At 39.5% G+C, this 27,477-nt stretch overlaps 1 protein-coding gene across 3 annotated transcripts in view; it reads right to left on the bottom strand.

Annotated features, from left to right (window-relative positions):
• Positions 1–27,477, bottom strand: part of MRPS27 (mitochondrial ribosomal protein S27) — a 61,812-nt gene that overhangs the window by 21,027 nt on the left and 13,308 nt on the right. For all 3 annotated transcript variants that reach the window (XM_073344308.1, XM_073344310.1, XM_073344309.1), the window contains exons 3-4: positions 26,845–26,915; positions 24,406–24,464 (exon numbers count right to left, since the gene is read on the bottom strand). In XM_073344308.1, coding sequence (XP_073200409.1) covers positions 24,406–24,464; positions 26,845–26,915 — 130 coding nt within the window. The remainder of the gene's footprint in view (positions 1–24,405; positions 24,465–26,844; positions 26,916–27,477) is intronic.

Genomic DNA, 27,477 nt, shown 5'->3' with positions numbered 1-27,477 from the left:
TAGCTCAGTGTTGGAATAGTTTAGTGTTAATGGAGGAGAAATCAATATGGCGATTCTCATGGCCACTGAACTGAGAACATCTCTCCCTACAGGGAACCCAGATAGGAATCTCTTAAAGACAAGGAGTCAGTGAACTAGAGAGATCATTGTGAAACTAAATATGTAGAATGCAATAATGTACCTTGATTCTACTACCAAAAGTAGCATGTCTCCTCCTCCCACTGTGTGGAAATAATCTACTTTAGTAAGGTGACTGATTCAAACTATTGCTTAATACTTGCAGAAACTAGTTATTAATATATCTTGGAGTTGGCAGCTATGATGTACAGATGTATTCAGCACAACTGACATGACTTCAGCTGAGAAACTCCCTACTATCAATGAGTTGTAGATAAAGCCTGCATATTACACTGAGAATATAGTCCTAAACTACTGATTTCCTGCATCAGGACTTTATTTGTTATTTATAGTAATACTGAAATATTTCAGTGTTTTAGACGACAGTGAATAATGAAGCAATTTATCAGATGCTGAAAATGCATTAGGGCTGGCTTTTCTGCTCAAAACTGTAAGAAGTGCAGAACAAGCTGAGTTGGTTCCTTTTTTAAACATAAGAATTGCCCTTTTAAAATTTGTTTGATGCCACCAAGTGGTGAAATTATATATTACCACATTCATATACAGGTTTCAGAGTAACAGCCGTGTTAGTCTGTATTCGCAAAAAGAAAAGGAGTACTTGTGGCACCTTAGAGACTAACCAATTTATTTGAGCATAAGCTTTCGTGAGCTACAGCTCACTTCATCGGATGCATACTGTGGAAAGTGTAGAAGCATTCATATACAGTTTTTCAAGGAAATTACAGTAGTCCTGAAGCCGACAACAGAATGGTAAAGAAGGCAGCAAATTCTCTTCAGTTAAAAAAAAAAAAAAAAAAAAGTAAAGATGCCAGAACTTGCATGCTCCAGAACTAGTTCACAGAATCAGAGCAGTGGCAGACGGAACAGATCAATTGAGCTGTCTAGTCCTCTCTGTCCACCAAACCATTCAAGATGGTTCCCTAGAAAAAAATTCTGATTTTTAAATTCTACTTTAAAATGTCCAGTTGTTGATGGGGCTTCTGTCACTACTTCCCTTGAGAGATTATTTCACATTTCAGGATGGCCTTGTGGTTAAGGCACTGGACTTGGACTCAAAGGTGTGGATTCAATTTCCAGCTCTGCTAGAGACTTACTTCCTGCGTGCAATCTCTCTGTTTCCCATCTGTAAAATGGGAACAACAACTTCCTTGGTCTTGTCTATTTAGACAGCAAGCTCATCAAGGCGGGGACTGTCTCTTATGAAGTGTATGTGCAATGTACAATGGGATCTTTGAGGCCTCGAGGCGCTTTTGTAGTAATTGCATTTTGTAGAGGATTTTTACTGAATTTCACCTGAAATTTCCCTTTTTTAAAATGTCATCTTGTTATTCCTAAACAACTTTGAACGACCCTAAATATTTTTTTCTCTCTCTCTGGCAATGACAGTCTTCACATATTTGGAAGATTGCTATCATACTTCCCACCTCTACCCATAATTGATGCTCATAGCTTTCACTCGTCTTAACTTTCCTCATAATAGTTAACCTATCAGCTGATTGGTGTATGTTTTTCTCCCTTTCATAGCATGGATCCTGTCTTATGTTGAACACTACAGTGAAATTCTTCATTTAACTTTTAAGATGTCTTTTAGTTCTCTAGAACCAAAATGGGGGATGGATCTGGATGCTAATCTGTTTTAATCTGGAAAAGGAACAGAGTCAGGATTCTTCTCATCCACTTCAGATTCTAAAAGGTCTTGGAGCAAAATAGAAATGGAAATAACAAAATGAAAAATGCCTTAACTCCTAAGAAACATCTTTAATTGCCAGGAAGAAGTGGCCTCTCTGGAATTAATCCAAAGCCACTCCACTTTCTAAATGCAAGTCATATGGAGATGCAAAGCTCCTTGGCAATGCCATGTTTTTTTTCTTCCAAGGCACATTTTTCAAGCTACAGTGCATAATGATCAAATAGACTTAGCTTGGAAACTAACATGCGAAGAAAAACGTCACCTAAATGTCTCCTTTGTTCGTCAGGTCAAGCTATATACCCTGGGAGAAATCCTCGGCATTTGAAATGGGCCCAGAGGCAGTGATCATGTGTCAACGTCAAGACAATTGCCCTGCAAAACTTTGTGGTTTGGAAATTTCCTTTTTAAAACATGAGTGAGTGAAGGAAGTGTCAGTTTTCTCTCTTTTCAGCTGTGTGTGTGTGTGTGTGTGTGTGTGTGTGTGTGTGTGTGTGTGTGTGTGTGTGTGTGTGTGTACTCTGTTTAAAATCCAGTACAGTACGTAATCATACCATTCATGCAAGAAAAAGACAAGTCATTTCTTAACATAATGACTCTAACTTCAGGTAGGAGCACAGGAAACAATTTTTTATTTTTTTTTTTACTTTTAAAGTAAAATAAAAACATTATATAGAATTAATGTAGAATACTGTTGCTACATAGTATAACAAATCAATTATCTTTTAAAAACAGATTGATCAAGTCAGTGCGGGGGGGGGGGAGAGCAGAATATTTGTAAATTGGGGGAGCAGAATAATTGCCAGGCACAACTGCTCTCTCCTACAAGTAGGCCACTGTAGAAAAGCCTCACCGCACTACCTGAAAAGGGTCATGTGTTTAGATTATCAACCATTACGTTTTAATTCTTTATCTGCTTTCTCTAAAGGAGTTTAAACCTGTTATCCCTTGCCTCTGAGCTATTCTAAGCATTTGTATTCCACCCACTGCCACAGCATCTATATGGTTGCCTTTTTTTTTTCCCCAAGTAATTTGTAATTTCTGTAGTACCTTCCTTCTTAGCATCACAAAGAGCTTGCCAAGCACTGATGAATTTAGCCTTACAATAAGGTAGGGGGCAATTCAGGTAGGGGGCAATTATTAAGGTCTTTTAGAGATGGGAAACTGAGGCACAGAAGCATAGTTAAGTTTCAGAGTAACAGCCGTGTTAGTCTGTTTTCGCAAAAAGAAAAGGAGTACTTGTGGAACCTTAGAGACTAACCAATTTATTTGAGCATGAGCTTTCGTGAGCTACAGCTCACTTCATTGGATGCATACCGTGGAAACTGCAGCGTAGTTAAGTCACCCAGCAAGTCTGTAGCAGAACAGGGAATAGAACCCAGAACTCAAAACCCTGTGGCCAGGCTTCACTACTTAATCATACTTGCCACTCCCTTCTCTCCCCTTCCGATTCCATTGCCCTTTTATTTTTATCTTGTCCAAAGTGTGGTTGGTTGGTTTTTGTTTTTAACACCCATGTGCAGTAATAATCAAGAGTGGTAAAAGCACCAGACACATTTGGTGTGGATTTTTGTTGGGAGAAGTACACACTTGCATATACCGTCATTTAGGAGGAGTTTAGATGTGCATGGGTTTGCATGAGAAATTCATATGATCATGGAAAACAATCTCTGAACAGTATAAGGAATAGTATTTACCATTCAACAATCTTGTAAAGGCTAACATTTTGCTCAAAACTATTCTGCTGCATAGAAAGAACAGCTTCAAAAGGTCTCTTTCCATCAGTGACTGAGGGGCAATCAAGCCATATGCTGGCAAGATCTGGCCCATCCATTAGTGACCCATTTAGTATATTTGACAGTCATTTATGTGAATTGCCTTACAAATGACTGACAAGCTGAATTTTTGATATAACAAGCACTTCTGCCCAATGTTGTCAATCTCTAGCCTTATGTCATTTCAAATGTTCCTCTTTCTTTTGATAGAGTTAACACATCTCTCTGAACAAACCAGAAAAGAACAATCTTATGTTTAGAGAGGAAAACAGGATTGTCAAGCAGTTGCAAAAAAAGTAAGAGCTGCTACTCATTTCATACGAAAATATTAATGGAGACTCACTGCACAAAGACAAAGGAAATGCTGTGTTTTCATAAAAATACACAAAAGCAGCATTAGAAAAGAAATAGTAACAGCAGCAGTTCTAGAACCTGCAGCAAAGCCCAACAGGGAGAACACACAAGGTGCCCCCCTTCAGGATTTGATACTTTTTCAATTGATGGAAAACTCCCCTGGCTGTTACTGCAGTTCCTCCAGAATCTTCTAATGGCCACATCTCTTCAGAACAATATGAAACAATACACTAGCGATAGTCTTAAGATGCATCAACAAAAGTTCGGTTCTCAAAACAAGGTTCTCATCATGCCTCAAGTCCTCCTCAATATGATTTTGATTAAGGGACTGTGGGTGTTTTTCATAACCCAGAATAACAGTTCTTCAGACTCAGGCATTGCCTAGACCAGGATTTAAAGGTGCTAACTAACATGCTTTAAAAAGTATAGAACAGACAAGACATATTGCCTTTAACGCAGTTGAGGTGACTGAGTTAAAGCCGTGTCTCCCAATTGTTTGCTGTGCAGTTTATATTGCACTTTGGGAGCCTACAGAAGAAAAGCACTGGGGAAGTGTAAACACTGCTAATAAACTCAGAAGATGGCATTTAGCCTAGTTTCCTGTAGAATGTAAGTCAATTATTTTATCAGTGTTTTAATTTTTTTTTTACATTTGAACAAAAACTAATGAACAAACATCTTTTGGATTTTACTTTTTCAGATTCTCAGCAGGACAGAAAGATGCTGAGTTTGAGTTTGAGTTCGGGGGTTGGACTAGATGACCTTCTGGGGTCCCTTCCAACCCTGATATACTATGATTCTATGCATTAGAAAGAGATTAGTTTCACTCCTTGTTGCTCAAGGATAAACCCCCGATGAAAGACAGAGACCCAACAAACACTTTAAAATACTGGCCCTATTCTCCCCAGTCCTTAGGATGAACAGAGTATCTGATTGCACATCTCCCTCTCTCTCAATCCTAACAGAAAAGAAAAGGGGATAGGAGGAGAGAAGAAATCAGAATTTCTTGCCACGGGTATGAAGAACTTTCATCATGAAGCTGAAACTCCTTTGAGGTGCAGCAGTTAAGTAAGTAAATGGGGAAAACCTTTTCTTAACACAAAAAAATCTTACTGACAATGAAGGACACAGCTCCTAGGAATTCTGCCTCTTAAAAATACTTCTGGGCTTTTACAGTTGAAAATGACCAGATTTGAATACAAATGCCACTAATAATCTAGTGTTAGGATGCAGAGAACGATAGGCTCAGGAAAACATGGAGCATGATGGGGTGAGCTGTTACTATAGCAATTCTACCAGAAGATAATCTCTAGTGCCTTCCTTAGTCCCCAGTGCAACCATAATAAAGTCTAATTTACAACCAACACTTGCATTAATTATATCTTCCCCTAGTATACTGGCATGGAAATACAGGTTATAAAATTATGAGCTGAGCAACACTTTAGAGTTCTTGCTTTGGGGAGGTCTTTGAATCTCAGCAATTTCAAAGTTTCAGGCTAAAACTTATTTGTTTTAAGGTTTGTTTTAAGGTTTGACAAAAGAGCAGTTGTACGGAGCCATTGCGTATCTGCATATCTCTGAAAATTAATTAGACACAAAGGCTATAAAACTACAGCAAATGTAAGTAAAATACTTTTTCCTTCTGCCCTTTTAGTCACTCAGCCTTTCTGGATGCTCGTCACCGTCCTTACTGATTCTCCATCTGTCTGAAACTTGGCACGCAAGTTATCAGCCAGATAAATTTTTCAAAAACAAGTAAACATGTTGTTGAAAACGTACTTAAATTTTCTATTGCAGTCATCACCTTCCCATCTGGGCTCATTATACAATTAGAGAGAGAGAGAGAGAGAGAGAGAGAGAGGAAGCCTTCCCAAAACTGGCAACAAGCCAATTAAATCCACTCCCTGCCCCTGCTAATCTCATATTGAAAGTTATTGTTAATTTACAGAGAGTGTCAAAAAGGTATGTTTCAAATGCTGTATTACTCAAGCACTAGCTATCAAATGACCTCATTTTTGAGAATGACAGCTTTATTTTTCAGCTCCTTGCTTGTTATTTGCTCAGATTGCCAATATTTCAGCCTACGGCCAACCCTCCATACTTAGCTGCTTCGAAAAGTTTTGCTCATTTTAATCTTAAAAAATGAGTTTTACAAGTGATGGCCTACTTTTTACTTTGTGCTAACAAAAGCTGTGCTGCCTCGCAGGAGGAAAGGAAGGCCTAAGGGCTATGTCTACATGGTCCCACAGTTTAGACTATGGGATGTGAACTGTAGCGCACACTAGCATGCCATGCTTTGACTCCCCGTTGTGGACACTGCTGGGGTGAACTAAAAGATACCTAGTTTGTTTTAACTTAGGAATGGTCTATACCTAAAAATTGCAAGCTGACAGGACCATTAAATAATTTGCTTAAGGCCAAAGAAAGAATCTGTGCCAGAGTTTGGATTAAAACTTGGGGTTCCAGGATTCCAGTCCCGTGTTCAGACCACTACCATATGCCTTTCCATTTCACAGTATAAAATAATACACTGTGGGTGCCATTAAAAAGAAAATATTGCCAACAAATACTGCATTACCACCATGACCTATTCCAAGAACAGAAAAAACTGCAATAAATTATTGTGGGAAGCACTTGTAAATACTGACTTTTTAATGGTGGCTAATATATAGCTCACCTAGAAAGCCTTCATTTTGTAACAGACGTGTTGCGAAATCTGCTTATTCTATTCAAATTACAAATACTTCACATAATTTCTTTCTGGCACAGACTGGATGCTAGTTTGAACTGTGCCGCTTGCCACAATTACTTACACACTTGAATATCACAGGGGGCAAAACTGAATCCGTGCAGATTACGCAGCAACCTTTTCTTCTGGCTTCTGTACCAGAAACTTTAATTAGTGCGTTCTGAGACCAAGCCATTTATTCTGCAATGTCGTTCACTTTCAGACCAGATGCCCCAGAGGCAGAAAACAAAAGAGGGCAGTGCTGCAACAACGTAACTACTGAACAGATTTTATAAGATGATTTAACCTTTCAGGGGTGAACTTCACAATTGCTGCCACAAAATTTTATGTGGCACTGGCACGAACCAATTTCCAAATTTAAAAATTCACCGCAATGATCATTCATTTCAAAATGTTTTAACCCAAAGTGGGTGATACCATTTCCCTGTCCCTGCTCCACATCTCAGAACAAGAGTCCATGTGGCAGATGAACATGGTTTTACTTTACTATTCTGTACTCACAATTCTTCACTATGACAATCTGATTCCACTATGCATTGCTACCTGAATTCATCATCAAGAGAGTGGTGTCAGAGCTAGAATGAATGAGATGAACTGCTAAGGAATACAAATGAGATTTTCATATTAAATGCACACACAACACTGACCAATTGATTCAGGCTCATTTGATGTTTTGGCCACAAATTGGCAGCTATTTCCAAAATGTAAAATGTTAGCGCATTGTTAGTAGATCCTGAGGCTTCCCACCTACGGGAATACAGAGAAAAATTCACTCATGGAGACAAAATCCTTATCTGACCACTCTCTCTGAAGGCTGCTACTGGGCTGCTTACCTTGAATCAGTGCTGTATCTCAGCATTACAGTCATGTCTAAGGTTTATCATGTATAATAAGTGAAGTAGAAAAGCCTTATTAACTGAACAATATTACATTGTACAGTATTGTCAAGGCCATATTGTACTATAGCTCCGGATAATGGGTTCACCTCTCTCCTCTTCCTTCTTTGATACTGTTAACGTTACCACCTCCCCTCACGTCGCTCATGTCTATAATCTGGCAATCATCTTTGACTTGTCCCTCTCATTCGCCTCCCGCATCCAGGCTGTACTCAGTCTTGCTGGTTCTCCACAACATTTTGAAGATCCAGCCTTTCTGTCCTGCTTACAAAAAATCTCATGCATGCTCCAATCAGCTCCCCGCTTACTTACTGTGCAGCAACCCCCTCTTTTCCAGCCTCCTCAACATCCACAGTGTCTTCCTCTCTCCGGTCCATCCAGAATCCAGCTGCTAAAATTAAAACATTCCTCTGACCTCACTAACCCCTATGAATCTCTCCACTAGCCCTCCCCTTTTCCTTGGTATCAATTGTAACTTCTTGTCCTTGACTTCAAGGCCATATATAATTTTGCCACTCCCTACTTATCCAGCCTCATCTCTTACCACCTTGCTCCCACTCTGCCCATGGAGAGCACTCCTTTAATCCAACTCTCCTGCTAACACCTCCATGCTTTTTTTTCCAGCCTCTATGTTCAGAGCACCCTTTGTGAGCTGGCCTGACAGGCAATTAGCATTTCCTCATTTAAATCCTTCTGAAAACTCCCTTTTTTTGTGATTCTGCCAATAAGTGAGTCAATAACATTCATCACAGTCTTTATTTTAAAATTAGATCAATCTCAACAACTGCATGATTTTACTGTAGTAACATCTTTCCACCTGTATCTCCTCTTTGCTGTTTGTCACATCACTTTTTGTGACATGTCTGATGTCCAGATGTCAGCTTTGAAGGACTCAGACCATCCATTTCTTATACAGCACCCACCATCCTGTTGGATGCTATGAAGTAATATGCAATCTAGTTAAGGATTTGATCATAGAACTTTGATGATAACAATCTATTTGTATCTCCTTCTTTACAAAGCACTCATCTATTTAAGCCTCTTTTATTCAGTTACCAAACAAAACCCAAACCTTGAGTTCATCAAAAACAAACAAACAAAAAAAAACAATCCAACCCTGCATCCAAACTATGTTAGCCAACCTGAAGATTTCCCAGTACATCCTGTCTTCTGTGTGCCTAGCCTTCTCTAATTTTTTTGGGACAGGGGCTGTCTTTATTACTGTACTGTGCCGTGCCAAACTTGTTGTGAATACTAAACAATTAATAATGATAGAGCTGGTCGAAGCATTTTTTCCCAAAAGAATAGTATGTGTGAGGGGGGAGGAGGGAATAAAGGTAAATGCCCTAAAGTCAGTAGTAAGTCACAGTTAATACAACTTACAGATATGTATTGTAACTAATTTACTAATGGTGGGGTGGGGAAACACTACATTCTTGGATTTACAGCAACTGCTTAATATGCCAGTACTTCCTTATCAAATATTGAATTTAATCTAACAAGCATACTTATACAAGGAATATGGCTAGTTTTGCATTTTACACAGTTCTTTAAAAAAAAAAAGTTAAGGCTTTTGTTTAAAAAGAGACAGCAAGAACCTAACTTGAAGTTCTGTATATATTACTGGATAAATGGTCAGAGTTGTTGGTTTTTCCAAGCTGCGTAGTTCCCATGTACATTCAATTAGGCTGTGTGGCTCAAAGCTCAGACAAATGACTTGAAAATGCCGGGGGATATTTTATTGTCCTTTCCTTTCCCATTCGAAAATGAACACTGTCAAGTTTGGTAGTCAGAAAATATGACCCACCTGTTGGGTTTGTGATTGCTGATGAGCATCAGAACATGGTGCAAGTGTGTGCATGCAATGCTATTCCACCCCACTGTGCTGGCTTACTCAGCTCTTGCATTCAGACAGTGAACTGACATTTACAAGCATCCAGCTCTCTGAAGCGTTCATCGTGCATAAGGCTTATAAATGTCATGTTACCCATTGCATACAAAACCAGAGCAGACAGGCAGAACGGGCGAAAGTACTACATGTGTGCCGATCACATTCCTGTGCCTGTGATCACAGCTAAAATATTATGCACTGGTGAATCAAAACAGTTACTGGCACTGATTTATTTTCCAGGCAGGCTCTTTTAAAACCCCCAGAGAACCATGGCTTTCCAAACAGATTAATAAAATCCTAAAATTAAGTTAGGAGCTACAATCTTTTGCCTGGATAAAGGAAGCCATCTGGGTGTGTGCGCCCATTGCAAAATAGTAGTTTGGTGGAGCATGAAGAGGTGTAGTCTTCCTTTATAATGCAATAACGCCATATTCCAATGGATACTCAGGTGAACATTTTAAGATGTTCATGGCAGGCAACATGTCTTTCTAAGTTTTTGTATGACCTTTAAATACTGTGACGATCTAGACAGAGAGCACAAATGGGGCCCTAGCCCTGATTGGGGCCTATGGACATTATTATTTATTTCTACTATAGTAACTTGAAAAGTGCAACAAAATCAATCAGAATAGCTACTAGCAGTGGTAGAGGGATAATGATCGTAACAGAACCAGGATCATCTTCTTTCATCTTTTTAAAGAATCTTCATGATGGCAAAAGAGAAAATCTGCAGCCTCAGAAAAGAAAGACACCAAATATCTTTTAAATTCATTAAAATCCTTTTAGTTTTGGCTAGTTGCAGGACACACAAACCCCAGCCGTGGCACCTTGCCCACCTCTCTTTTTCTGACACATGTTTTTGTCCATCTTACACCAAGGCCAAACAACACAATGAGTGCTAATAGACCATACTATTTTATATAGTAGCCCCCTTGCCCAATTCATAACTTGGTGGCATATCAGAACAGTTCAGAAATATTACAAGTGCAGCACTTCCACCATGATGCTCACTTTCTTTTCGTATGGCTCTACCTCCTTTCCCCACCACCTCCCACACCTGGACTGCCTCTTCACTTGCCCAGCCAGGTGGCAGACTGCTCCTCCACTGTACATGGTCAGTATGTAGTTCCTTCCCAAAACTGGCTGGCATACCTAGAGCCACTAAATACATGCCAACCAACTATCCCTCAGGATTCCCTCTTCCTGCCTGCCTGTGTCTCCACTACAATACACCCAAATCAACACATAATAGGCCTGACGCTATTAAGTCCTATGATTTTTATACAGCCCTGCCTTCCTTCTACCTTTCCCCAGCCTGGCTGCTTTTACAGCATGTACCCTTCCTACATCTTTACTAATCTCATTCAAAGTGATCCAGAAAACGCAACCTGTGATAGCCTTGATGGGCTTGGACTTCACCTGTCCAAGAAGCAAGTCCTAAAATCATTCCCTAAGCTTCATTTCCAGCACAGCTGAACAGCAAAATGACAATTAGAATGGAGTAAGAAAACATCTTTTTCCCTTGGTAAAAAGTTAATGAGAACTGCAGTGAAGACAAAGGAAGGTCACAATGAAATAAGTGACAGTTTAAAGAGGATGATCAGCAAGTTGACTTTAGAGATTAAAGCAGGCTTTAGAAACTACAATTCTTGGAAAAGTGTATTATTCAAGGGCATGTACCTACTTACAAAACCAATTGCCAAAATCTGAACCCTTTCAGTTTGAGGAGATCTAGACTTAAAAGAACAAAATCCAAAACTCCATTCATGTTCTTTTTCCAGAAAGAGAAATGACAAAGGACATACCTTTTGCATCTGAGTTTACAGCTGAGAAAACAGAAGATTCCATCAACTGCTCTCTGAAGTGCTTTGAATAAACGCTTCTAATCCAAATTACAATGACCAAAGAAAGTGTGCAAGGGCCCCCTAAAAACACTCTGGACCAAATCCTAAACAACTGTAACCAGACATAGCATAGCTCCATTGACGTCAGTGGACCTCAGGATCTCGCGCACTAAGCAGATATGTGAGGTACTTCACCAGAGCTGGTCAGTTATAACAGTGCGGGAAGCAAGGGCCACAAATTCTAACAGGAACGTACTGAGGGGGCCCACATCCCATCCATGGACAGTTAGAGGGTGAAGATGGAAACATACACCAGAAAAAGGCCGTGGTGGCCCTCCTCCAGAGAGGACCAAGCTTCTGTTTTGCAGAATCTCTGGGCTTCAAATATTTTATATCTGGCATAGCACAATAGAGAGAAATTGATAGCTGAGTGGGTTGAATTGGGGACACTTAGCATTTGAAGGGGACAAGGTTTTGGGAGGTGAGTGGACTCTGGTGCTGTCACTGAGGAGGATGTTTGTCAGAGGAAAGCTGTAGGATTTATTATTTTGGGATGAAGAGATGGGGTTGGTAGAAAGAAGGGAAAATAAGTGATTGAGCGTCTGCCAATAGCTGCACATAATGGTTGGAGTGCTTGCTTCAGAGAAGCAAAGGAAATGCATCTGGCCTCACTCCAGCACAGATGCTGTGGGCATGTTATCTTGGAGCATACAGCTTTACAAGTGATCACTATTCAAACAGCATTAATAAATACCAGGCGGTCTTAATTGGCCAGTTTTACTACACTGTTTTAAGGGTTTCATAGATTCCAAAGTCAGGAGGGACCATTGTGATCTGTCTGATCTCCTGTATAACACAGGCCATAGCAATTCCCTCAATAATTACTGGAGCACAGCTTTCAGAAAAACATCCAATACTGATTTAAAAACTGCCAGTGATGGAGAATCCACCACAACACTTGGTAAATTGTTCCAATGGTTAATTACTCTCACCATTAAAAATGTACAGCCTTATTCCCAGTCTGAATTTGTCTAGTTTCAACTTCCAGCTACTCGATCAGGTTAGACTTTCTCTGCTACACTGAAGAGCATACTTTTAAATATTTGTTAAATATTTGTTCCCCATGTAGGCATATTTTAAATGTCTCACTTTCAGAAGTTATTCTCCTTAGTTTCCCATTCCTGGGAGAGAGGATACTAACCTAAAATGTCAACTCAGCAAATTTTTAAGCTGTAACTTGGGCTTATCAGTGCCGTTATAAAGTATACTAAAACATTATTTTGTTCTATTTGCACCATAAGCCTTTTTTTCCTGTAGGAAGAGAAGTGACGCTGGGGTGAAGGCTTGTTTATGTACCGTGTTTGGCCTCTAACTAAATAAATCAGACCCCTGAAGGGGCACTATTCACTGCATCAAAGCCTCACTGAAAGCTCACCGTGGCAGTGATGTACCTGCAGTTCCACACCAGGCCACCAGAGGGCATGAAGGAAGACACCCCACTCTTGGGGATGCTCAAGGGTGAGTGCCTGCCATAACACTTAAATTTTTAAACTTCTTTATTACTGGACAAAGAAAGAAATCTATTGGCCTGCAAGACATGCTTAGCTGATTTTTAGAATATCTTACCTACTGGTCTTTGAGCAACCACTTTCCATCCTTCAAAAATTAAAACATTGCTTCTGTGTCTACTCTTGCCCAGACATCTGAAAATATGTGGGCCAATTCACCTCCCTGACACTTTTCCAAGAACTATAGTTTCTAAAGCCTGCTTTAATCTCTAAATTCAACCTGCTGGTCATCCTCTTTAAACTGTCACTGAATTCAATGTAATTTTTATCTCTTCTTTGTCAAAATCAATAGGAATCATAGAATCACAGGACTGGAAGGGACCTCGAGAGGTCATCTAGTCCAGTCCCCTGCACTCATGGCAGGACTAAGTATTATGACCATTCCTGACAGGTATTTGTCTAACCTGCTCTTCATGATGGAAATTCCACAACTCCCTAGGCAATTTATTCCAGTGCTTAACTACTCTTGACAGTTAGGAAGTTTTCCTAATGTCCAGCCTAAACCTCCTTTGCTGTAATTTAAGCCCATTGATTCTTATCCTACTCTCAAGAGGCTAAGGGGAACAATTTTTCTCCCTCTTCCTAGTAACAACCTTTTATGTACTTGAAAACTGTTATCGTGTCCCCTTTCAATCTTCTCTTCTCCAGACTAAACAAATCCAATTTCTTCAATCTTCCCTCATAGATCATGTTTTCTAGAACTTTAATAATTTTTGTTGCTCTCCTCTGGACTTTCTCCAATTTGTCCACATCTTTCCTGAAATGTGGCACCCAGAACTGGACACAATACTCCAGTTGAGGCCTAACCATTGTGGAGTAGAGCGGAAGAATTACTTCTCATGTCTTGCTTACAACACTCCTGCTAATATATCCCAGAATGTTTGCTTGTTTTGCAATAGTGTTGCACTGTTGACTTGTATTTAGCTTGTGATCCACTATGACCCCCAGATCCCTTTCTGCAGTACTCCTTCCTCGGCCGTCATTTCCCATTTTGTATGTGCACAACTGATTGTTCCTTTCTAAGTGGAGTATTTTGCATTTGTCCTTTTCGAATTTCATCCTATTTAATGCAGACCATTTCTCCAGTTTGTCTAGATCATTTTGAATTTTAACCCTATCCTCCAAAGCTCTTGCAACCCCTCCCAGCTTGGTATCGTCCACAAACTTTATAATTGTACTCTCTATGCCATTATCTAAATCACTGATGAAAATATTGAACAGAACCAGACCCAGAACTGATCCCTGCAGGACTCCACTCATTATGCCCTTCCATTATGATTGTGAACCACTGATAACCACTCTCTGGGAATGGTTTTCCAACCAATTATGCACCCAACTTATAGTAGCTCCATCTAGGTTGTATTTCCCTAGTTTGTTTATGAGAAGGTCATGCGAGACAGTATCAAAGGCTTTAATAAAGTCAAGATATACCACATCTACCGCTTTCCCCCATCCAGAAGGCTTGTTACCCTGTCAAAGAAAGCTATTAAGTTGATTTGACACAATTTGTTTTGGACATATCTATGCTGACTGTTACCTATCACCTTATTATCTTCTAGGTGTTTGCAAATTAATTGCTTAATTATTTGTTCCGTTATCTTTCCGGTACAGAAGTTAAGCTGACTAGTCCGTAATTCCCCAGGTTGTCCTTATTTCCCTTTTTATAGATTGGCACTATATTTTCCCTTTTCCAGTCTTATGGACTCTCTCCTGTCTTCCATGTCTTTTCAAAGAGAATCACTAATGGCTCAAATATCTCCTGTCAGCTCCTTGAATATTAATACAATACAGTTGTATTAATTCAGTGTATCATCTTTGTTTTACATCTATGTTTTGTTTGCCACAAAAAGTAAATGGAAAAAAAATTACTTGATGCTGTAAAGGAATGATGAAAGTTGGCAGGTAGTGTGGAAGTATAACATTGTATAAGTATAATGTTGTATAAAGGGACATGCTGGATACATTGTATATGAGAGGGCATGCCAAAACATGTTACAAAGTATCTGAGGGAGCACACGTAGGGACAGTTAGCTTTTGAATGGAGAAGCAATTAAGATAGAGCCAGCATGTCTAAGAAGCAGGCATCAGAATGAAAGGTGTGAAGGGCAATTAGTTAACTGGAAGCTGTTAAAGGAGATTGTTAAGATACGTGACTGGTCTCAGGGATCTCGAAGGGTGGTGACTAAAATCTTTTTCTTCTTTTGTCTGTAACTTCTCTGTAACTTGTTCTCCAAAAAACTGTATAAATTAAGAGACACAAGCCCCACTCGGGGGGCTCACTTCTAAATGTATTAGCAGAGCAGCTTTGCTAATAAAACAGAGTGGTCTGATAAATTGTGAGTCTGAGTCAAACTTTGACAGTAGTAAGCACTAGCTTATGAACGTTTCTTAAGTAAGCAATTATATAGTTTACACAGATCTTGCAAATAAGATGATCAAACTCCCTATGCTAACCTAGGAGCAACTCAGTGCAATTCTGGAGTGGGGGTGGCTTTGTGTGTGTTTTGTGCTCACCTGAGGCTGCTCTGCCTTATACTGGCTGCCTATAGTCCTCCGAGGGTGTTATGGCAGCAGATGATCATTTCAATGGTAGCTGGATAGGGCTTAAGTCTCAAATATATTTTGCCCGTTGTTAGATGTCTGATTTGGCTTCTGGACACATCTCTGTCTCTTAAAAATGTTTTTCTGAATCTCATGTCTTGCTCATTTATATTCATCTGAACTATTAGCTCTCTACGTTTTTTGGCTGCAACTTTTATTTTGTGGCTCATCTCTTAAAATTTCTAAAATATAATTCACAATCTGTCTCCAGTAGGGCTTTTGGCTGTTATGAGTCCAGGCTCTGAAATAACCTTCAGACTGATATTGAATGCACTCCACTTTAACTTTGGGAAAAGAGCCAAATCCTGAGACTTGCTGCAGCAACTCAGACTCAAAAGCCAAAAGGTACCATTGTGATCATCTAGTCTGCCCTCCTGTGTAACACAGGACACAAAACTTCCCCAAAATAAGTCCCATAGCAGATCTTTCAGAAAAGCATCCCATCTTCATTTTAAAACTGTCAGTGATGGAGAATCCACCACCACCCTTGGCAAATTATTCCGTAATGGGTTGTCCACCCAAGGCAGAGCTGGTTAGAAGAGGCCAATTAACTTTATAGGCTGCACCTGGAGGAAAGCTGGGGCCTGATCAGGCACAAGGGCTTAGGAAGCCTAGCTGGGATAAGCTTATAAAGAGAGGAAACTGGTAGTAAGAGAAGGCTGCAAGAAGGAGCTCTGCAGTCACTCCTTAGAGAAAAAGGAAGGCAGCTAGATACAAGGAAGAGGTCTAGAAGGAGAGTAAGCCCTAGGATCCTTCCTTTGATAACAGACACTAGAAAGAGCCCGGGGGGGGGGAAGTAGTCACATGGAGAAGAGGAAGCCCCAGTGGTAACCTAAAGGGCCAGAAGATAGGGAAGAAAGGTAGGAAAAGGCCCAGGAAAACAGCAACAAGGTCAGAACTTGTACAGACCTTAGTTGCTAGGCAGAGTCCCTAGGCTGGAACCCAGAGTAGTGGGCAAGCCCAGGTTCCCCTACTGGCCACTGGGCAAGCAGCACAGACTGGGCAGTGGATAGGAAGACTGGGACTTTCCTACCCTGGAATGGAAGGACTAGAGTGACCTGGCCAGAGGGCTATTGCCGAGAGGGAGCGACTGAGTCCAGAGTGAGAGGCTGAGTATGGGGCAAGCGAGTGAAGGAGGGGGGAATCAGACTCCTGAAGAACTAAGGAGGCGCGCCTCAATGGTGAGTGAACCTGTTACATATTTCAATGGTTAATTACCCTAACTGTCAAAACTGTTTGCCCATTTCAAGTCTGAATTCATCTAGTTTCAACTTCCAGCCATTGAATCATGTTATACCTTTCTTTGCTAGACTGAAGAACCCATTAATAAATATTTGTTCCCCATGTAGGACTTATAGACTAATCAAGTCACCCCTTAACCTTATCTTTGTTAGACTCTAGGAGCTAAATCTATTTATCTTATCACTGTATGACATGTTTTTTAATCATTATTGCAGCTGTTCTCTGAAGCCTCTCCAATTGATCAACATGCTTTTTAAATTATCAACAGCAGAACTGGACACAGTATTGCAGCAGTGCCAAATACAGAGGTAAAATAACCTCCCTCTTCCTACTCAATGGTCTCCTGTTCATGCATCCCAGGATCACATTTTGGCCACAGTGTCACAAGGGGCTTATGTTCAACTGATTATCCAACATGAGCCCCAACTCTTTTTTCAGTCACTGCTTCCCAGGATAGAGTCCCCCATCCTGTAAGTATGGCCTACGCTATTTGTTCCTAGTTGTATACATTTACCCAGTTTATGAAGTGATCCAGATCGCTCAGAATCAATTTACCACTTTCCCAATTTTGGGGTCATCTACAAACTTTATTGTGATTTTATATTTTCTTCCAATTCACTGATAATGTTAAATAGCATAAGGCCAAGAATTGGGCCCCTTTGGGAAACACACCCACTCTGTGTTGATTCCCTGTTTAGTTACATAATCTATCAATTAGGCAATCTCTAATCCATTTAATATGTGCCATGTTAATCTTATTCCAGGATTTTTTTAAAATCAAAATGTCATGTGGTATGAAGTCAAACACCTTACATAAGTCCAAGTTTATTTCATCAACACTATTACCTTTATCAACCAAACTTCTAATCTCATTTAAAAAAATAGCAAGCTAGTTTGACAGGATCTATTTTCCATAAACACATGTTGATTTGCATTAATTATATTACCCTCTGTTAATACTTTATTAAAATAGTCCTGTATCAACTGCTTCGTTATCTTGCCCAAAACTGATGTCAGACTGACAAGCCTATAATTACCTGGGTCAGCCTATTTACCTTTTCCCCAAATGATTCAAGATTTATTGACAATCAACATTAGAGATCCAGCAATCTCCTCAGCCAGCTCTTTAAAAACTCTTGGATTCAAGTTCTCTGGACCTGTTGATTTTAAAAATATCTAACTTTAATAGCTACTATTTACCATCCTCTAGAGACAATAGTGAAAGGGAAAGAGTGTTATCACTGAGACTATTTCATCTGCTTTCCACCCAAATATAGAACAAACATTTATTGAACACTTCTGCCTTTTCTGTAATGTTAGTGATAATTCTATTATTTGCATCTAGTAATTTATCAATACCATTGTCAGGATTATTTTTGTTTCTAATTTTTAAAATATGCCTCTTATAGTCCTTAACTCTGCTGGCCATAGACTTCTTGTGTCCCTTTACTTCCCTTATCAGTTTTCTACAACCCCTAATTTCTAATCTATGTTCATTACTATCAACTTCCCCTTTTCTTCCATTTGTTTTTATTTATTTTTACAGCTGCCTTCACTTCCCCTCTAAATCAAATCTATTTTTAATTAGTATGGCCTTCTTCCTTGATTTGTGGCTTTTGAGACATCTAGTAAGGGGTTCTTAAAGGAGTCCCAATTATCATTCACATTTTTCTGATTAAATTCTTCCTTCCAGCTGATCTGGGTCAATTTTGAAACTGGCCCTATTAAAGTATCAAGGATATATATTTATCTGGACTAGATTCTGCTTGCACAATGTAAATGTGATTGTCATGATTACTTATACCTGAGCTACCATTAATTTTTAGTTCTGTGTTCAGTTCCTCTATCAGTTAGGACAAAGTCTAATATAGAATTCTCTGGGTTGGCTGCACCACTTTTTGAATTAGGAAATTGTCACCTAAAATGGTTAGTAATTCCCAGTGACTTCCACAGGCATCAGAAGTGATCAGCACATCTCAAGATTTGACTGTAAAATGCCTCTTATGTTGCATTTCAAACTGTTACTGATTTAATCTACTATACAAAATGTTTTGGGATGCTGGCAGGAAAAAGATGTCTTATTTTTTGCAAGTATGGCAACAAATAGCTATCTGAGTATGTGACAAGAAAATGTACCTAACCTATTCTATATTGAGTATTTCCCCTCTGGTATAAAAACAGCCTTTTTTCCTCAGTCACTCTGATTCAAGACACGTAAGGCCAGATCCATAGTTGGTGTAATCGGGCATTGCTCATTTAATTTCAATGGAGCTATGCCAATTTACACTGAGAATCTGGTCCTTAATTTTCAACTCACTTCCATCCCTCATTGGGAGTGACAATATTTACCTAATGCTCCCCGTTACCCACTATTAGCATGAGGTGAAATCTTAGCCTTACTGAAGCCAATGGCAGTATGGTCATTAACTTCAACAGGGCAAGGATTTCACCGCTACTTTTTGGCTAGATTTCTCATGTGGCTGAACAGCTCTGGAGTCTGAGAAATGACTGCTCAATTAACAAGGTAAGATTCTTTCCTTTTATTAAGCTAAGTGATGCCTCCCCAGAAAAGGGTTTTTCCACCTGAAGTCTGCATGAGTTCTCCTACACACACACACACTTTTAACCATTTGCAGGTCTTCAACAGTTAACTTCAAAACTTGACTTCCTAAAAAGCAGTTAGTCTACCTTTTTTGGTCATTGTATGTGTAATCTAGAAATTCCAAATTCAGTACATTCTCCAGGTCTGAGGGAGAACTAATGTACAGGGCTAGACTGAGTTGATCAGATAATTGAAAAACTATGTGTTAGAGGAAAAGACAACTTCTGAATGCTGTGAAAGACTCTTCTGTGAGGGGGCCTTGCACCTCTTACTTATGCAAACAGCTCCAGTGATTTAAGTGCAGCTACTCAAGTGAATAGGGGTTGCAGCATTCGGTTCTTACTGAGCACTGAAGATTGTGAGATTTGTAGACACTTTGCCTGAAGTGCTCGGGGCCCTGAAGGTTAGAGACTGGTTACCAGTCCACAATGATTCCTGCAGAGTTTATGAACTCAGGAATGCAATGTACAAACTCTGAAAGACCAGGTTGGGATCAGGGCTCCTACGATGTTGCTATGACCCAGATTGGAATCTATAGGAGGTGTGGTTTCATGGCACCTCAAGGAAGAATTAAGCATCTCACAAGACCAGGTCCCTAGTATGCATGGTAATATGTTACAATATATTATGAAATACCAGTATGTGTATACACTACAAAGAAAGGAAGTGAAACTATAACAGTAGTGCAAAAATAATACACCTAGACAAAGGTGCAGGAGCAATTTCTATTTAATGCATTGTGATCATTTTATTAAGTAACATTCTGGGATGATGTGTGGCTTCAACTGCTTGACTTGCAGAAAAGCATCTAACCTAATCTGTGGCAGCAAATAGAGGCATGCATGCGTACATGCTCACTTCAGATGAAACTTGTTTTGTAACATGGAATATTAGATCAGATCGATACTTTGGCACTGTGAGGAACAAAGTTAATTTTATGCATCTATAGACTTTTGTGGTCCTGAAATGGTTGAGAGCTGAAAATAAGTTTTAAAAAAAATGTAATTTGCTACCAGCAGAGCTATAATAGAATACATAAAAAGCTCTCTAGTTCGATATTGCATTATTTTGCAATTATAATCACATACTGATTTTTTTTTTTAAATCTTGTAATACAGTCAAATCTATGGAAGTGCCTTCATTTTTCAAAGGACAAAGTTTCATATCCCCACCCTGATATCAGACCAGCAGGGCTAATACACCACTCCACAGAAATTGTGTGCTTACACAGTATATCCATGTTCCTGCTGCTTTGAGTCTGGCATATATCGGATCAACATTGTTGTTAAAGCTGACTCATCTACAGTAGATGTAGCATGCTGGATTGGTACTTTTGTAATAGATCACATTTTCACCCTCAACTTTATGGTTGTGTGCTTAATACCAACAAAACGACTGTAAAGGGGTCTCCATGTAAAAATTCCATGTTACTGCTATGATACACTAAGGGTCATTCTCTGCTAGCAAAGCCTTAAATCCATGAAGTTATGACAGCAAAAAATTCAGCCCCAATATACTAATATTTATATCATCTGAGAACATGAGTCATGAACTGAGGAAAAGTGACATTTCAATAAGACAGGACAAAGTGGGGCAAATCGTCTGCCTTTGATGCAGACGAAGTGTTTTGAATTCTGATTAGAACTCATGTTGGGATGCTAGGAGACAAAAAGATTTTAAGTCGGACGGTAACAAGAAAAAAGGTATTGAAAAGAGAACAAAAACAAGAGTATTGCAAGCAGCTGACACCATGCTTAAAAGTGGGATTTCTTGTTATTGACATTCCCCACCGTGCAGCACCATCTTTTCCGCACAGCTATACTTAAGAGCGCAGGATATTGTGGTATGGCTAGAGACCCACAGTTCTAAAGCAGATAAAGTTACATAGGCTTAAATACATTAAGCATATTGTATTTCAATTCACTAAATATATTAAGCAATGCTCTGGAATGCCCCTGTATTTACTGAATGTGCACTGTTTTGGCAATGTACAAAAAGTCCCTGTCTATGCAGCTTACAATTTAAAGGTCTAGTACTCCCATATACGGGAATAACCACAGAATGGGAGTGAAAACTCTGTATATTTCCTTCAGATTCTTGCTCCAAAGACCTCTGCCCCTCTGGAAAAGGGACAGGGCTCCACATCCTAAACATGCAGCCCCTTTGCAATCAAGAAAAGGAGTACTTATGGCACCTTAGAGACTAACCAATTTATTTGAGCATGAGCTTTCGTGAGCTACAGCTCACTTCATCAGATGCATGCCGTGGAAACTGCAGCAGACTTTATTTATACACAGAGAATACCTCCTCCCACCCCACTGTCCTGCTGGTAATAGCTTATCTAAAGTGATCATCAGTTGGGCCATTTCCAGCACAAATCCAGGTTTTCTCACCCTCCACCCCCCACACACAAATTCACTCTCCTGCTGGTGATAGCCCATCCAAAATCAAGGTTGGTCTTAGAGGATCTATGCAGTAGCCAAGGGCATCTGAACTGCTGTTTGCCACTGCAGGAATGATGCTCCCTGGGCCCTCAAGTTTCCCTTCATGAGGGCAGTGTTCTGCAGCATGGAAGAGGAAGTGTTAATTATTGCAGACTCCATTGCTGTAATTTATTCTGCTGTGCCACTGGGATTTTTTTGGGTGGGAGGTAGGAAAATCCAATGGAGACCAGGTTGGTGCCCCAGGCCCTTCACACTCCAGAGCCTCTGACGGGGTTGAGGGAGAGAAGGAGGGCACTGAGGAGGCTCTCCTCCCTTCTGTGTCCCCAAGGCCACTTCCACAAATGCAGTCTTCCTTTATGTACATATAGGAAGGGGAGCATGGGAGAATAATTTAAGCATAGGCAGTAAAACCAAGCACAATCACATATAAATGGTTCACCCTCTATCTAAAGTAAGCTGTATATGTAACATCACGAGTGAGGGATGGTATAAATCTACAGCAAATACACAGTGGGTTATTGATGAAAGGTCATGCAGAAGAAATGCAGAGGAAGGAGGTTCCTTGTTTGCCAAAAAAAGAAAATTCCAAGCATAGGAAATGGAACAGAAGATGGTGCAAAGATTAGTATGGTAAGGTGATGAAGGGTCTGCAGGAGGTGGAAAAAGTAGAAAATGAGAACTGGAATATAGGAATTGTACCTGAGGGTCATTTTGCATTTTTATTTCAAAGCTGCTCAGCTCCCTTTTTGAGAGTTAAAATATTAGTCATCAAAATTCTGGCTCAAGTATTGTCAGCCTGGCTGTATTTTATTTCCCCCAAAAAACATTGAGAGAATAATAATAGTAAATCATGTTTTGAAGTACCACAAAAATGTTGAATTAGCATGGTTAAATGTTGGCATTAAACCTAAACACCATCTCCCTTGTTCTAGTTCCTTGATTCTCATTTTCCTTTGTTGTGCTGCTTTTTAAACCTTTTTTTTGACAACGTGGTGTATTCCCATTCCACCATATCACTCCTGTTTTCCATCTCCCTCCACACACACAAACTTGTCCCCCTGATACATGCCACATCTATCCTCATGATTCAACACACTCCCTTATTTTAGCACTCCTAATTCGTGCACAAATCCGCTAACTACACACAAACTGCTTCAAAGACCGAGCATTGAGTCTTACTGAATGCAATAGCAACTCTAATAAGTTAAGGTTTAGTTATTAATGAGCCATGTTCTAACATCTCTGCATGTGAGATTTGCTGTGAATAAGCAGCATGGTCTTGGTACCATTAACCCATGAGTCAAAGTATAATATGCTCCTTTCCACAGAATGAGTTTGACAGCCCTGTGTTGGGGGATATCAGCCATCCCTTTGGAAGTTCCACCTCCTCCTGGAAGTGGGCGCAGGGCAAGTGCCATAGGAAGTGGCACTCCGTGGAAAAGGTTCCCCATTACTGATACAGGTTTAGACTCTAGTTAGTAAAAGGAAGAGAGCTGTATGGTTGGTGGTTTGGGAGCCCTCTGTTTACCTGCATTCATCCAGTGACACAAACAGGTTAGTTATAATGAAATTTACAAGCCATTTGCTCATAAATGGGACCAATTCTGTAAACTTTACACAGCACCAAAGAAAAATATTTTCCATTCCTTCCCTTTTTAAACATTTCCACTAATATTTAAACAAAAGGAAAATTAAATGCACAGAGCTATTTTACAACATTAAGGATGTGACTACCCAAAAAGAGAGAGTGCTAGTTAAAGTTGCTATTCCTTCTTTAACTCCCCTGCTCCCTATATGCCTGATGGCACTGGCTGGCTGAACACTGCAATGTGCACGTGCTTTCTAACAACCTCCCAGCTGCAAAGAGATCTCTTTATAAACGTGTCCTTCATGTGAACTCTAGCCTGAGTGAGAAATGTGCAGAACAATAAAGCAGATCCGACCAATACTATTTCTCTAGTTTCCTCAAGCTAGTGCATTTATTTTAATTTAAAAGGGAAAATGAGGTTATAATTGAGTTTTATTTACAATTTCACATGGATTACAGACTTCTCTTTACTGTTGGCTTCTTGCTTATTAATGCATTTTGAGAACAAATCACGTGACAAAACAATACATTTCTATTATCATCTTAAAAGGTTAATCATACTAAAGGCTAAAATAGTGATAACCAGCCAAACTGTATATGCAAATAACTACATTCCAGTTTATTAGCTATGGAAAATCTATCATTTTTTCAAATAAGTAGCAAATAGCTATAACTGTTGTTCTGGACTGCTGATCTCTTCTTTAGAATATAATCTGAAGAGAGGCTTTTTTTTTTTTTTAAATGTAGGATCCTAGTTAGACCTGGGTGAGTAACAGCGGAAAATATTTATGAACGAAGTCCTCCCAATCTATTCTCTCTCCCTTGCTATGGAAGCCACTGCCAGAGGATAGGAAATAGGGTATCCATACCAGCACCAAGAATATAAAAATGTCCCTCAACTAAGTTATAAGAACAACAGATACATGCTTTAAAACACAGAAATCCAAGTCAATGAGTGGGAAAGTGTCATTCCTATAAAAGGAAGGGCTTTGATTTAAAGATCAGGTTGGGCAAAAAGATGCTTACTTGTAAAGGTAATACTCAGCTTGATCCACCTCTTCTCGTGAAGAAATGTTGTCAATAAACTGATTTTAAAATAAAAAAAATTATTTAGTGTACAGCAGTCACAATGCATATTAGAACATTAACACATTTTGTTTTGGTTCACATTTAAGTGTCTAGCCACAAAATAATCTTCACTTTGTTTAGTAACTGACTTCACTTTTGCAGTGTTTTCTTAAATGCAAACAAAAATATACAGCATCTCTTGATGTTTTAACCTTAAGAGTCATTGATTGTCTCCATCTACATCTCGTACAGTCCAGAAAGACAGACTGGTGTGATGGTTAAGGCCCTGGACCAGAAACTAGGAGATCTAGATTCCATTCCTGGTTCCATCCTCGGACTTTGGCCAAGTCCCTTCATCTCTAAAAATCATCCTTTTCTTCCACTTTGTCTTCTCCATTTATATTGCAAGATCTTACCATATCTATATACACTGCCAAAAACAACAAGGACTAGACTTAGCTAGTCTCTAGGCATTAATAGTAAAAAAAAAAAAAAAAAATGGGAGTGAGAGGGCCCAATTCTGCTCTTATTTACACCAGTGTAACACCATGAAGCTATGCTGACCTATGCCAATGGAAAACTCTCTCTTTAGAGGTTTTTAGACAATCTTACAAAAAATTCTTAAAATTAAATTCAGACAACCGGAGCGGAGAACAGGAGGAGTTGTGGGAAGCTGTTACACTGAGTGGTCTCAATGCGATACACAATTTTCCAGCCTTTCTGAATTCACAGAATCAAAAATTGACAAACGCTGTTTTTATTCCCCAACATCAGTAATGATCTCAGAACTTATCTGCTTCTTGCAAGCTTGATATTGGGTCAGAGTACAGCTCAACCCAAAAAAAGGCAAAGCTGTCTGATCCAAAGGCCACTCAAGTCAATGGGAGTCTTTTCACTGACTTCTTCAAGGGGCTTTGGATCAAGACCATACTGTGCTGCAAAACTGTTCACAGCTTCTCCCAGTGGAAGCAGCTAAAAGCAAGAGGACTACCAGAACTGAGGCCACAAAGTGTTCAGTAACTGCATGAAGTGTTTTTCTGAATTGTATGAAAACCCCCACTGGTGATTCCAGTGATCGCTAATGGGTGAGACTAGTACTGCTGAGTTTCCAGTATAGCCAGTCAGCCTTTTTCTTTCTGACTAGTTCTGTGCTTTGAAATTCTTTTAAAAGCAAGTGTCATATGGGCTACACTTGCTAGCAAAGTCTAGAAAAACCATCACAATCTCTTTAATAAAGAGAATTTAACACATCTCCCTCCTCCACCCCCAAAATAAATGTATGGAGAGTATGGCAGAGGGTAAGATTTACAAGATTTAAGAATCGCTTATTGGCTTAATATAACCCAAGCCAACTTGCTGGTGGAGTCTGCTGCAGGTGGAAGGCAATACTGCAGTGGTAGAAAGTGGCCACAACCCCCACTCTAGTGCAAGCCTTGAAGTGGAAGAGGGAGCATACATGGCAAGGCAATACATTAAGTGCATTTCCTGTAGATACCTATGCAGAAGGGGTTCCTATGGAGCATTGGCTCTAAACAAAGGGTACATATATCTCTGGCAGGTACGCAGAAGTCTTCCAGGGGGTACTTCAAATCATCTAGATATGTGCCTAGTTTTAAAACAGGCTACATAAAAAGCACTAGTGAACTCAGTACAAACTAAAATTTCATACAGACAATGACTTGTTTATACTGCTCTATATATTATACACTGAAACGTAAGTACCATACAATATTTATGCTCCAACTGATTTTATAATTATATGGTAAAAATGAGAGAGCTTACAAAAATACAGAAGTATCTGCTCACAAGTCATTTAAGTGAGGTGAAACTTGAGGGTACACAAGACAAATCAGATTCCTGAAAGGGGTACAGTAGTCTGGAAAGGTTGAGAGCCACTGCTATGGAGCACTTGTTGGATTTTAAAGCTGTTGCTGTCGCAGACAGAAATCACAAAAGAGCAGGCAACAGCAGCTTTGCCGGCACTCCACTAGGATGGGTCTTCTCACCTCTGGTGCACGGGGCCAGGCTGGCACAGGGGATTGTAAGTTACACCCTTCTGTGCCAGTTTCAGAGACTCTGATCCAATATATTGATCTGTATTGTGGGAGTATCTGGGGATTCCAATCATGGGGCAGGGTTCCCTTGTGTTAGGTACTGTACAAACCCAATAAAAAGACAGTTTCTGCCCTGAAAAGCTTACAATCCAAGTACAATAAATAGTTAAAGCAGGTGGATAGAGCCAACAGTTTTACAGAGCTAAGTCTTCAATTTAGCAATATAACAAGATGTTTACAACTTGAATTCTCAGCACAAATAATTATCCCTTAGGATTTCACTTGATTTCTTAAGTATTCTCAGGTCACTCCCATCTTTGTTAATAGTGGAGTTTTTTCTTACCCGTGATATTGTCAAAGAGCTGACAGGAAGCTTTCTTTCATAGGTTCTGTCCATTAATGTGGCCAATTCAGCTGTAGAAACATACAAAAAATTATTTTCCACTAGTTAAAGTTAGTGAGAGAAACTGACAGTAAAAGATTTAAGTCTTCTGCAAACTGGAACAGGGCATGCAGTAATGAAATTAAACACCAGTTCTTAGCAATGTATTTTATTTTCATTTGAAGTTAGAACAAAATCCATGGAGGATTTTTCAAAATGTTTAATACTAGGGAAAAACTTAAAGCATTCGGTGAAATTAATAAGTGCCTAAACAAGCTGGACAGATGCCTTGAAAGTTCACTGTTGGTTTCAAGTTTGGTGTTTACTGGACAGCGTATCTGTTTTGTTTTTTCTTATTTTATTATAAAATAAGTCCCCAACAATCAGCAACTCCTAGAAGCAAAAAAGATAAACACCGAGTCAAATGTAAACTGGGCTATATGTCAGTATCTTATTACCCTCCCAGTAGCTCAACATGGTAATTTTTTTTTAACTGTCTGCACGGTGGTTTTAAACTTTGGGGCTAAATACTGAATTTGATAAATCTAAGTTGGTATCTTCTTTTTGCATTTTTCTTGAACAACAATGTCTTGG

This window comes from Lepidochelys kempii, chromosome 5, assembly GCF_965140265.1.
Source record: "Lepidochelys kempii isolate rLepKem1 chromosome 5, rLepKem1.hap2, whole genome shotgun sequence".
NCBI classification, from domain to species: domain Eukaryota; kingdom Metazoa; phylum Chordata; order Testudines; family Cheloniidae; genus Lepidochelys; species Lepidochelys kempii.
The sequence above is the reverse complement of the archived record's forward strand: the minus strand, read 5'-3'. Positions and strand labels throughout refer to the sequence as shown.